Source organism: Maylandia zebra, linkage group LG19 (genome assembly GCF_041146795.1).
Source record: "Maylandia zebra isolate NMK-2024a linkage group LG19, Mzebra_GT3a, whole genome shotgun sequence".
NCBI classification, from domain to species: domain Eukaryota; kingdom Metazoa; phylum Chordata; class Actinopteri; order Cichliformes; family Cichlidae; genus Maylandia; species Maylandia zebra.
In genome coordinates, this window is record NC_135185.1 from 11487000 (window position 1) to 11500337 (window position 13338).

General features: G+C 41.2%; 1 protein-coding gene across 1 annotated transcript; it reads right to left on the bottom strand.

Moving 5' to 3' along the window:
• Positions 1-1944: 1944 nt before the first annotated feature.
• qpct (glutaminyl-peptide cyclotransferase) lies at positions 1945-10931 on the bottom strand. The gene is made up of 7 exons (XM_004566526.4): positions 10766-10931; positions 8589-8735; positions 7979-8260; positions 5832-5999; positions 5139-5238; positions 3239-3355; positions 1945-3146 (listed from the first exon to the last, which is right to left on the bottom strand). Exons 1-7 carry the CDS (start codon positions 10895-10897, stop codon positions 2965-2967), a joined length of 1128 nt encoding a protein of 375 aa, XP_004566583.2. The 5' UTR covers positions 10898-10931; the 3' UTR covers positions 1945-2964.
• Positions 10932-13338: the final 2407 nt, after the last annotated feature.

Consider the following 13338-nt stretch of genomic DNA (forward strand, 5'->3'; position numbering starts at 1 on the left):
GAATACTCGGAAAAATCACAATTATTCCTTAAATGCCCAGTGAGCCCCGGTGGTTAATAAAACACTGATACACTTAACAAATATCACAGTTTATATTTTCACATAGTGCAGATGCCTTCATAATAGTGCTTACGTATCAAAAACTAATACCGAGATATGAATTTCGTTACCATTGCATCATGTTTTTCTTTCTTTCTTTCTTTCTTTCTTTCTTTCTTTCTTTCTTGTAATAAACCAATTTTACAATTTTCTAACCAAAAACCACCAGAACGCCCGAGTGGTGATATGAATTTACGGAGAGTACCTGAACGCACCGTATGATGTAGGTAGTTTCCGTGTGTTCGCCGCCCTCATTTGAAAGTGGAGGCGTGAAACAGTGCTGACCGGTTTGTGTTGTGTTGCTTCAGGAGAAAAAGGAAAATACAGAACAATGTGAACAATCATAATTAAAATAGAACATTTTCCTCCGTTTGTGTTGAGCACTTGAAAGGCCTCATAGATATGATTAAGCTATTGACCTAATGTGACACTAGCTGAATTTGTTCTCTTATATTTGAATGAGCAGTCGTCAAAATACAACATCGTGAGACAAACAGGAGCAGCAGAGCTTTGCTTGTGCTTTCCTGGAACCTGAACATGACTCGGCACTGCTCTCTGCTGGTGTCTTGCTTCTTTGCAGCGTACACTCTGCACGCATCTCTTTATGCACACGCAATAATATAAATTAATATTCCCCATTAGCTCATTTAGAATGGACACACTTGTGCAGTGCAGAGAAAATGAAGTGCAGGCTACGTTGGGTCTGATGAGGGAATCAGTTACTTGCGATATTGTTCTTTTTCTCTCAAAAATTATTTTAAGAGCAGAAAATGACTTTTTAAAAGGGGAATTTAAATGCAGAAAAATATTATCAGGACTATGCTGAAGGTCTTCCTTTAAAAATCTTTATTTGTGATTTTTTTTCTTGCATGACAGAACTGGGACATATAATAGGTAACATGATGCAGACTGGGATTGGACAAAGCAGCTGGTTCAGTGGGTTTACAGTGCTGCAACAGGTGGACACTGCACAACAGCACAGAAAGCGTAAAGGTCACGTTATGGGGAATGTGTATGTTTAAAAGTATGAGCCAGGGGATATATAAAATTTGACCTTTCGTGGGAAAAAAGGTGCAGCATCGTGGTGGCTGCAGTACAGTGTTGCTTCTTTGTTGTGAAGTTGTGTAACCCTTTTGTGATTTTTTTTTTTTTAGAAATTTATAAAACCTCTCAGTCAAACTCCAGCGAGCGACCTTACAAAGAAAACAGCACTGCTCGCTTCTTTGTTTTCTAACCGTTTCAAACACACCTAGAAAGAGTTCGGGCCCTACCCATCAATCCACTATCGTGCAGCTGCACACTCTGCTCTCTAATCAGCTCAGATTAAAGCTCTGCTGTTATTAAACTGGGGCATTCATCAATTTGCTGTCACACATAAACTGGATGCCACAATACACTGTTATACAACTCTCGATTTGCCTGGTCTTCTGTTCTTTGTTCAGACGTGCTGCTTTCCAAAATATAGTTTGAATCCAACCCCTCTCTTTGGTTCACATATAACTAAACCTCTTCATCACCTCTGCATCATAAATATTTCTGCCTCCAGCAAACAAAAACCTCCTTGAGTGGTTACATGCGAGTGGTCCGGACTGAAGAGGATTTAGATGGTGTGGAATTTGGGGAATGGCCTCTTGATAGGATTAGGGGAAAGACTGGTGAAGCCGAGGAATCAAAAAAGTGATTTGAAAAGATGTTGGACTGGAAGGAGAGTCAAATTTTCCTTGTTGCAGGTCAGAAATACAGAAATGCGTTAGAGGAGGAGCTGCAGTACGTACAGTAGTCTGGATCTGCTTAAACACAAAGTTGTCAAATGATTAAAAATCCCGCAAAAAACCAACTCTCTCCTTTGTTTTCTGAATCAACATTTATTTCAGTCTCCAAATACAGGAAGTCCAGTTTTGGCAGAGTATATTATTCTGGCATTTACATTAAAACCAAGCTAATAACGTCATATAAACAAAGACAGGCACATGAAACACCAGCACAGGAAGTCATCCACTTCACCTAAGATGAGAGGATATAAAAGGCTAAAGATGTTGTTTTAGTACAAATTAACCACACTTCCTGCTACTGACAGGTTTGTTCTCTAAACACCGAACAGGTTTAATATAGGAGGGGAAATTTCGCACAGTGTGGCATGTGTGTCGCCATATACTCAATATGTTTGGTAGCAGCTGTGTGGGTGGTCTGACTATATTTCTCACACAGCATGCCCGACTGGGGATTCTGAATGTCATCAAATGACTATAAGCAAGTGTTTGAGGGCATTCCAAAAGCAATCCATAATGAAATTATCTCCAATTTAGATCTTAGCGGCTTCATTTACTTCATTGTTACTGAGAAAGTGTGTAAAATGAAAACTGTTTTTAACACAGCGCTGCTCTTATTTCGACTTTTTGAGGCGTGGTAAAGATCCTCGATGTTAGTGTTGGCGCTGAGATGAATCCTCGTGGTATAAGGAAGGCCTTTGACTGATACAAAGAGAGCAGTGTTGCAGAAACACACTGATGGTCCTTTGTGCTCGGATTGTTGCTGGGGGCTTGAAATGAAGAAGCTATGAAGCCTTAGTCTCTCTGATGAGCCTCATCTTTCATTTTACACGCATACAACTTTCAGACTTTCAAAATAAAAATGCAGGTTAGATCAATATTTCTAAAGATCATCTATGGAAAATGTTCTCTACAACAAGCACTCGTCTGATGCACACAATTTAACCCTTTTATCTCAGTCATTAAGTTAAGCAGTACATATGCGTCTCAGTATATAAATAGAGGTTAATGCAGTGAATGCTCTGTGTCTTTAAAGTGGCAGCTGAGGATCTTTACTACAGTGAGACATCAAAGGATGAAGGGTTTACAGGGAGCTTTAGGGGGCATTCTGTGGATTTGAAGGAACGGTGGGTCTGGCGCTGAGGTACTCCAAAACAAAAACCTGCAGGATCTTATTGAGGTTCTCAATAGTGGAACGGTCCAGGTTTTGCTCGTTGTCATCAAACGTGTGCCACACAGACGGAAAGGGGGAGGGGATAAGGTGAAGGACCCGAACACCTGGCAGAGAGGCACATTATGAGGATCACCAAAGAGAACAACACAGTAAGGGCAACTGCTGATTTAGTTGTTGTGTTGCTTGAGGGTCATACCTCTGTTTAGGAAAGGTATATGGTCATCCAGCACATGGCCCACGTGGTGATTTGGCCAGAAATACTGCACGCTGTTAGGATGGTCCACCAGCTGGCTCACGGAGTGAAGACGCTTTTCTAAGTTTAGAAAAGGCAGAGCAGAAAATAAAAAGTTCAAAGGTTAGTGAAAACACCTCACATGTTAATTATTAATAGTAAAAATAAATAAATAAATAAATAAACAAACAAACAATTTGCTGTATTTTCTTCTTTCAGCTACTCATCTGCCTCTGTTTCCTCCTCAATTCAATTCAATTCAATTCAATTTTATTTATATAGCGCCAAATCACAACATAAGTCGCCTCAAGGCGCTTCATAGATACAGAGAAAAACCCAACAATCATATGACCCCCTATGAGCAAGCACTTTGGCAACAGTGGGAAGGAAAAACTCCCTTTTAACAGGAAGAAACCTCCGGCAGAACCAGGCTCAGGGAGGGGCGGCCATCTGCTGTGACCGGTTGGGGTGAGAGAAGGAAGACAGGATAAAAGACATGCTGTGGAAGAGAGACAGAGGTTAATAACAGATATGATTCAATGCAGAGAGGTCTGTTAATACATAGTGAGTGAGAAAGGTGACTGGAAAGGAAAAACTCAATGCATCATAGGAATCCCCCGGCAGCCTATGTCTATTGCAGCATAACTAAGGGAGGATTCAGGGTCACCTGGTCCAGCCCTAACTATATGCTTATCACACCAACCTATCACACCAACCCTCTGCATCTCCTCCTTCGATACCTCCTCTCAGGTCTTCCTCTTTTCCTCCTGCTCCATATTTAGCAACCTTTGTCTTTTATCTCTCCTCTGCACATGCCCAAACCATCTCAGCCTTGTCTCTCTAACTTTGTCTCTAACTCCTCTCTCCCTGCACCAATCAACATGGCTGTATCTGTCAAGGTACGGCTGCGTGGTGGCAGGATGTAGGACCCAAACACAGGATTTACAACACGGGAAGTTAACTGAAAACGGCAGCTTTATTGCTGGAAATAATTCTACACATTTACAGAAACCATCCCAAAAACAAGGAACTGGAAACCAGAGAACTAGGAATTTACTAGGAGCACAGCGGCAACACGCAGAAAAAAGGATTTATGACATGACAAAGACAGAAGAAAACACAGGGCTTAAATACACACGGGAGTAATGAGGGAAACAGGAGGGAAACACGGCTGGGACTAGTCAGACACAACGAACGGGGAGGAAGCAAAACTGAATACACTGAACACAGAACAAGAAACTATCAAAATAAAACAGGAAACATGAGATCTTCACTGTGACAAGGAGACATGACTGACAAGGGGAATCAGACATGAAACATGGAGACAAGAGTAACTAAACGTGGAACACAGGGCAGGCATAGCGACGGAAAACTAGAGACTAGAAACTGAGCATATAACACACACAGACACGACTTAAGGAGACACAGCTGACAGGGAAGACAGATGAGTAAACATGGAGACAGAACAAAACCTAAACTATAGACGTGGAAGGCAAAGAAACAAAACCTAAGAACTTGTAATCACAAAGAACTTTGGAAGCTAGAAACACAAAAGACTAAACCCCGGAAAGCTCTAAATCTAAACACTGGGTCACCAGGCCCAGGACCGTAACAGGATCCATGCAGGTTAACTAGTTTCCATTAACAACCCTTTAAGCCACAAACCCATGACTGTTATCACATTAATTTATTCATAATCTCATTGAAATGTTGCAATTAAAGGATAATGTGTTACAAAGGTGAATAACTTCTATATGGTGATGACTAACAAGACTCATGTAGCTGCTAATGTTTGGTGATCACTCAACCTCGCTGCACCAAAGACAGCATATTATACATAAAGCATTAGTGAATGATTATTCACCGATGTGCTGAAGTCTGGAGAGCCAGGCTGTTGTGCTTGGAAACTGGTTGCCAAAGCGAGGACTGGGAGCGCCGATCAGATCCAACAACACAAACAGATCCTGGAGGAGCAGAGACAGGACGGGATGAATGATGCCCATCTCTCATGAGAAACTCTGTCTACACACCCCGGCGGTAATTCCCCGTTAAGCAGCTCATTCCCATAATAATCACACCTCAGCGGTGCTGCTTTGAGGTGATTACATCACGTGCTCCACGGTGCTGTACATAAAACACACCAATCTGTCTTTCTGTCTGTCTACACGCATGCACACACACGCTCACACACCAGCAATGTTGGGAAACTTTATCTCCCCAGTTTTTGGATAACAGTTATCTCTTTATAGCGTGGATACGGACATATATACCGGGTACAGTGACATCATACTTTTATAGAGCGTGTAATAACTTCTGCTCCATATAAAGCCCTCCGAGCCTCCCTGGTGATGAAATAAGTGGCTGTGTAATTCTTTCAAATACAAAACTATTTAAGAAATGCACTTCAGTTGTTCGAGTGTGTAAGAGGAGATCAGGGCTAAGCAGATTGTACTGAAATTGATGTTGGCTAACAAAAGGATGATCTTGAGTGTGCTTAAGTGATTATCCTAATCCTCCGTGATTTGGACAGAGAAGAATTAGGAGAAGTGATGTTTACAATGCCGTGCAGTTGGTTGGTGTCTGCGGCTCCTGGAGGATGCGCGGTGGCCTCCATCTTCTGGGCAAGGTGGCGAGAGCCATACAGGGAGTCTGTGGCGGTCCACTGAAAAAGAGCCTCCTCCCCATCAAAGAAGAGTAACTGCAGGGTCAGGTTGGAATTTAAGCTCTAAACAGAGTAAAAACAAAAACCAGTAGAATTACTTTTTATCCAAGAGTTTTGCTGCCATCTAGTGTTGTTTCATAGTACTTGACAGAAAACTAAGAAAAATGTTTTTCAAGGGAAATATTCATTTTATTCTTTTGCTTCATTGCTCTTTTCTAGAACAGATTTTTTAAACACACGATTTATCAGCTCTCATATTGATTATGTGTCCTCTCGTCCACAGAATGCATTTGAATTCAGTGTGCTTCCTATTTCCACCGTGACCTCTGTGACAGACAGTTGAGTGTGGAAAACACGTCCCCTGGCTGATCTCTCTGTCACAGACGATGTCACTGTCCGCCCAGCAGACAGGAGGCTGAGCTCAGCTGTGGAACAGGAAAAGGGCAGAGGAGCTAGCTGCATGAATGCTAATGTTTTTTTTCTTTTCTAATGCATTAATACTGAGCAGAACAATTAAAACGTGTATGTACTAATTAATTTAAAACATCCAGAATGTAACTTGAAATGTTGCTCTTATCCCGATCTTGAGTTGTAGTGTGGACGCCTGCAGGTTCACAAATGAATATAAAAAATATTTAGTGTTTGAAATGTGTAGGCTACATTTGAGCAACATTTAAATGCCTTTTTGACATCAGGCATAGAAAGCCAGCAGTGCTGGAGCAGTACCAATAGCTCTGGTCTCACCTAAATGGATTACAGCCTTCATTAATGCTGGTTAACTCAACGTGTCATATCTCTGCTGTGAAAAACGTCTGCATCCTCTTATTCCCTGACTCTGTGAAAGCTCTTAGCAGACGGCACTGGGCAAATTCTTATATTTCCATCATGTAAGGATCAATACGAGCAGTGAATTGATCTTAATAAGTGTAAAGCATAGTGTAAAACATAGAGCCAAACTCTCGTATTTTCCTTTTTGCAAGAGATCCTAACTGGTGTTTAAAATGCACTGGTGTACTGGTGGGAGCTGTATTACCACACAATGATGGGCAGCTACGTCAAGTCCTGTGAAACAGGTTATAGCACCACCTGTGGCGGCAATAACATGAAGTCTGTGGACATTTATGCACAACTCACCGATGGTCCCACCGGAGCATTTCAGTCAGGCTGAGTTCTGGACTTTGACTCTGCCGTTGCACAACCTTGATTGTTTTCAGCCATTCTGTTATAGATCTGCTGCTGTTCTTGGGATCATTGTCCTGATGTATGCCCTAGTTTTGGTTGAACCTTAACATTTTACATGATAACTGAGGCCTGTAGAGTCTGAGATAAAGCTCTGGGGTCTCTCTGGCCATTACACGGTCTGACCTCGGTTTGAATTCGGTGGGATGCTCCCTGCTGGGAGGACCGGCAGCTGTTTTGAATGTTTTCCGCTTGTCACTGATGTTTCTCTCTGGAGAATGATGGACTTCCAACTGTTTGGAAATGACCTTGTAACCCTTCCCAGATTGATGAGCAGCAACAGTTGCTTCTCAAAGCTCATCGCTGATGTCATTCATTCCTGGCATTGTGTTAATGCACACCTGAGTCGCTCACGCTGATGATGATCAGCCAATCAAGTGTGACTGATTAGCAGCGCCTGAGCACTTGTCTCTTAATTCCTATATGAGGACGTAGTTTAAATTGTTTTTCACAGTGGTGCGAAATCTTTTCCTAATAACTACAGAGCCTGGGTGTTTAAGATAAAAATATATTATATCAAAGTGCTGCAGGTAGGAAAATTGAATGCTCTTGGTGTTTTGTTACCTCTGGCCAGGTTTCCTTTCAGCTTTCATTTGTGTTGTTGTTGTGTGATGTTGTGTTGTTCATCGTGATTCATGACCACAGTCAAGTCAGTGCTGATCACAACCTCTAAAACACCAAACACATTACAGACTAGCACCAAAAGGCTTGGGTTTCAATGAAACGCCTGTTACTAATAATGTATAATGTACCATTTTAGCTTACTGTGCCCTGCAGCTGTAAATCATGACTTAGAATTATACCTTGTGAGCTTTCAGATCCAGATCCAGGGCTCTTGCCAGCTCCAACATCATGGCACAGGGAACGGCAGAATCCGTGGCTCCTTGGAACTCTCTTCCGTGCCATTGTGGTGGGTAGTACTTGGAGTCGTAGTGACAGGCTAGGACCAGGCGGCGTTTGGCTGATGGGTTCAGGGTGGCAATTAGGCTGGTGAAGGGCAGAGGTCCATATGGTGTTTGTGACACAAACTTGTCCTCTGTAACGTCCCACTGTGCTCCGAGCGAACCGAGGGTTGTTTTGATGTGCTGCGGACACACACGCAAAGGTTTTTATGTAATTTAACCTCTCCTTCATCTTATCATCTCCTTACTACTTAGCTAAACCACTGAATATACTGACCTGATTCCTGTTTTGCAGAATTAAACAGCATTTTATTATTACCAGTGGAATTGCATTTACTACAAATGTGGAAAGTGTCCTCCCAGGTGTAAAACATTGTGTTTTTTTGGAGGAAATATAACATTATTTTTACATTTTTCCTGCCATCCAGACGTGTGCATGATAACACATGATGATAGTAAAGATGACTGTTCCTCTAGTTAAAGACACAGATCTGGTATCAGATCAACTTACGTCCTGCACAGCCTGGCTGCCAGCAGACCCTGGATACCTGGTAACGAGCAGTGGTCTCAGGTCCCTCTGCCACATTTGCTCTACATCAGTGTGCGACAGGGCAGCACGCATCTCATCCTGTGTTAGCGTGACAGCTGTGTGGTACAACTGGACAGGACCAAAGAAGCAAGAGATAAAATGAATGGATTCAACTGATACTTAAAATAAGTGGTTGTCAGAAAAACAACAAAAAAGTATTGCTCAGCAGTCCTACGGCTTGTTTTTGTTCATCACTGCAGAGCATAGAACACAACAAGCAATTCATAAACATCTGTTTTCACACAGCGTGTGCAATGGTCCACTTTTTTCCTCAGCAGCTGTTTAATAGTAGCAGAGAAGCCTGTGATGGATTCAAGTTAAGTAACTGTGCGGGTGACGCATAGACTGCTGTTGTGTCATAATGATACGTTCATCCTGTCATGTTACAGGAAACAGCGCTAAGATTACAAACATGGGGAATTTGGATGTTTCATATATGCAGGAACTTTGGGGGAGGAAAGAATAAATGTAGCTTTTTTAACAGAAAAAATAAAGGAAATATGAGCTATGAGTAACTTGATCATATGGTAAAGCTGTTAAATAAAAGACAGTGTCCTTAATAAGCTGTGAAAAAAGCCTGTCGGGACACAAGAGCTAATTAGAGCTTTGAGAAGAGACACAAGTTTACAGAGTGGCTCCTTTAAAAAAGCAAGCATCTAATGAATAGACAGGAGGCAAAGACAAGCATAGTTGTTAACATGGAATTACTCTTCTTTAGTAAAATGCCAGTTTGCTGTTTTGTGCAAACTATAAGAGTCAGTTCAATGACTGCTGATTCACAGTCGTGGCCTAAAAAACCGCATTGATCTTCCAATCAGTCCTGTTTCATTTGGTCACAAAGTTCACCTGCTGAGAAACACTGTTGTCCTGGTAACAAACAGGGAATCGGGGGGAAACAGCTGAGAGTAAATATCAGAGACCAATCAAAGCCCGCGTCTGTGTGCGGCTCCATTTTTTCTATTAGGCCCTCAGCTAGTACTTAATTGGGAATGTGGTGGAAACGAGCAGCACTCCAAGGTTATAAAATATTTATATAGATTCAGAGCTTAAAGGAATAATATTAAGGTTATTATCAGTTGATGTGGTCATTATTCACTTAATGAATTAGTCATTTATATTTATGTTATGTTTGTTGGAGTTGGAATAAATGGCCGAAGCAACAAACTGACAGATTAACTGACTCTTTGCTTCGGCACTGCTACATCTACAGAACCAACAACAACATTTGCTCTTCTTTGCAGACAACAACAGAAGATACGTTCCCCAGGTCTGTTTATTTCAGCGGAGGCACAAATATTCACTTACAAAACCTGCTCCCAGTACGTCTTAAGCCCATAGTGGCTGACTCATACAGCGGGCCTGTGTTTGCAGAGGGAAAACTATAATTATGTGGTCACACAGACTGAATACAGCCCTTCAAAGAGCTGGGGCTCACTGAGCTCATAGAGGGTTAAAAGGGGGTCCACTTAAGGTCTATAAATACCAAGACCCACAATTGGAGGATCAATGATGATGGCTGTGCTGCCATAGCAACCAAGCACAGGGGAGAGGAGAAGAAGAATATAGATGAAGAAGATTTATGTCCAGGGATACCCTGGTGTACCTCAGGAGAATTACACAACAGTGTTAAAAGTGCAGGGGATTGTTCTAACGTCATGATCACATATTTCACTTAATTATAAAGATGTATCCGATTACTTGAGAGCCTCTCTTTTTCTCTTATGGAGTAATGTAACAGCAGTAACGGTGCAGGTAACCACAAACAATATAATCACAATATAAAGACATTAACATGCTAAAATTACTATTATTTTTTTCTACATGGTTAATTATTAGTCCCAAAACGATCAAATCATTCAGCACAGATGCTTTTAAATGATAAAAGCATCACAAAGACAGGAAATAATGACAGTAAGCAGTCATGCTCGTGTTGAAAGCAGGTTACTGATGGTCAGAGTAAACACAGCACGTGGTAAGTTCTTATTTTAATGGATTCATATTTGGAGCAGATTTCTCTCAGCGTTTAAACACATGACTGTGAAGCAGTACCACGGTGCATTCAGGCCCAGAACGCGAGCAGATCCTTTGAATATATTTACCTTTTCTTCTGTCCATGGGATTCCGTTGGTGTAGTGGATGAGGGTCACGCAGACAGCCACAGTGTGAAATAAAGACATTGTGGAGGCAGCGTGGCTTCGATCAGCCACTGATGTAGTCGCTCCTTTGCACATTCCTGTCTCTCCTCTGTGAAAGCTTTCAGATCATGTGAAGAGCAGGAGGGAGGACTCTAAACCGCAGCGCGTCACCGTGTGTGTGTGTGTGTGTGTGTGTGTGTGTGTGTGTGTGTGTGTTTTTCCACTCCCAGGAACCGCATGGGTGCCTGACACAGTGACCCCAGAGTCATTTGATAGGTGCTCATTTTGAGCAGCAAACCGCACATTCTGTATGTTCATAAGCTGCAGGTCACAACGTAAAGCCCAGCCACGTGAACGGGAGCTTTACTCTGGTGCACCCTCCTTATTGTTTTATGCACACAATTTATTGTAAACACATAACAATGAAGTATATTCATGATGCTTAAATGATGTTTTAGTTTTCATCTTTTTTAATGCATTATTTTGTTGCTCTCTGTTTTTTGATGGGATTATGAAAGCATTGCCATTTAGAGATGCAGCTGCATTGTTCCAGTGCAACTCCTGATCTGTGTTTATGGAGTCACGAGCTCTGTGCGCATTAAAATCGTTAAACTCACGTGCTTGTGTTTGGGTTTTCTCTCTTGTAGATAGGATTTCCTGGGTTCCTATGAGCCCCTCTATAACCCCCCCCCCCCCCCCCCCCCCCCCCCAATAGCACCCCAGTGAAAACCCGGTATGTTCAGGGACATATAGGAAATGAGTTATCAGCCACTTGTCACCGCACACTGGTACAGGGGTGTGTAGGATTAGCATAGTGAGCTCTCATAGCAACTTTACATTTTATTTTTCCTTCGCTTTCGAGAGGACACGTGAACCCAAACCATGACGGTAAATTGGCACTCACTGCATTAAAACCCTCAGAGGTCCTTAGGGACATTTATTGTCTTTTGCATTTTTAATTTTAAACCATTTTCACTGTGTTGAGTGGAATATAGCCAAATTTGTCAAAGAATTTTCTTTTTAATTATATTTTATAATTGTGGTGTAAATTCATTGAATTAGCCTAAAATGGCTAAGCTACAGAAATGCATCCACCTTAGTCCCTTTGGACAAAAATGTCCCCATTGACTTCCATTATAAACGCTATTTTTCACTGCAGAATTATTACCGTTAACATCTGGGTGACGGCTTAGGTTTCGTTTTTGTTTTGTAGAAGAGGCCTTAGAGTTGTAATTTTTTTATTTGTCCACCGGGTGGCGCCCTTGCTCCACATTTGACCCCTGCTGGAAAACAGCGGGCTGCTTAGAGAGACCTGCGGGAAATGAAGCCTCATTTCCGGCGTGCAGCAGCGGCTTCGCCCGCTGATCGGACGAAACCATTTTCGGCCCCTAGGACCGTGAGAGGGTGCTTTTTTTTTTTTAGTCAACAGGAAATGACGTATTTGTTGTCACGTGGTATCGGGCGTGTGTGCTGGAAAAAGGGGTCCCCGGTGATCGTGCCCCGGTAATCGTCGCGACTTACCCCGGCAAGATGCACTTATTTCGGCCTAGAGGAGGAGCATTTGCCGCCTGGAGACCATTTTCTGGTCCTGAAAAAAAAAAAAAAAGGCGATCGAAATGAATGTTGGTGCCAATCTTTAGTCCATCTAAAGGCCTAATTATAATAACAATTGAATATTACCTCAAATGGTTTTTTTGGAAAATATTCAAGTTTTATGTTTTTTGGGGCAAAAAAAGCAGTGCGCTCATGTGACGAAACCGGGATATAAAGGGTTAAAATCCGCGAAATGTAATTAAAACTTGACATGAATATTTCAAGGAGAAGTAGTTTTAAAAGACTGACCAATTTAAAGTGAAAAAAAAATTAATATTTAATATTTTTATTGCACATTTTGGGGAATGGACATAGGCTTAAAGGTGGATGCATTTTTTTTTTTTAATGTGCTCCTGCAAAAAAAATAATGGCAGGTCAAAATGAATTTTGGTGCCAATCTTTGGACCATCTAAAGGCCTAATTATAATAACAATCAAATATTACTTCAAATGTTTTTTTTGGAAAATATTTAGTTTTTTTGTTTTTTGGGCTAAAAAAAACAGGGCGTTCGTGTAATACAACTGGGATTTAAAGGGTTAAAACAACGAAAATATAATTAAAACTTTATATGAATATTTCAGGGAGAAGTAGTTTTAAAAGACTGACCAATTTAAAGTGGAAAAAAATATTAATACATAAGATTTTTATTGCACTTTTTGGGGAATGGACATTTATGTCCATTAGGGACCAAGGTGGATGTCTTTTTTAAGGATCTCCAAGGGTTTAACAGATCCTTAGGCTCCCCCCCCCTCCCCAATAGGTTTCTATTTATTTTAATTAAATAAATGCATAATTTTTCACCTATAATGTTTTTAAGAATACGCCCTGGCAAAAACAAATAAACACAAAAATATTTGACGAATTTCCTGTTTATATTATATTAGTATTATTATTTCTTAATCTAATTAAAATGTTCTATTATTTAGCTACTTTTTGATATTTTT

Bases quoted from the DNA above. Each gene is read 5' to 3' on its own strand.
- qpct (XM_004566526.4), bottom strand. From the start codon at position 10,897: ATGTGCAAAGGAGCGACTACATCAGTGGCTGATCGAAGCCACGCTGCC. The intron at 8,261-8,588 runs GTAAGTTGATCT...GTGTGTCCGCAG, and splicing joins GCAGCCAGGCTGTGCAGGAC to CACATCAAAACAACCCTCGG. The intron at 5,239-5,831 runs GTAAACATCACT...CTGCTCCTCCAG, and splicing joins CCAACCAACTGCACGGCATT to GATCTGTTTGTGTTGTTGGA.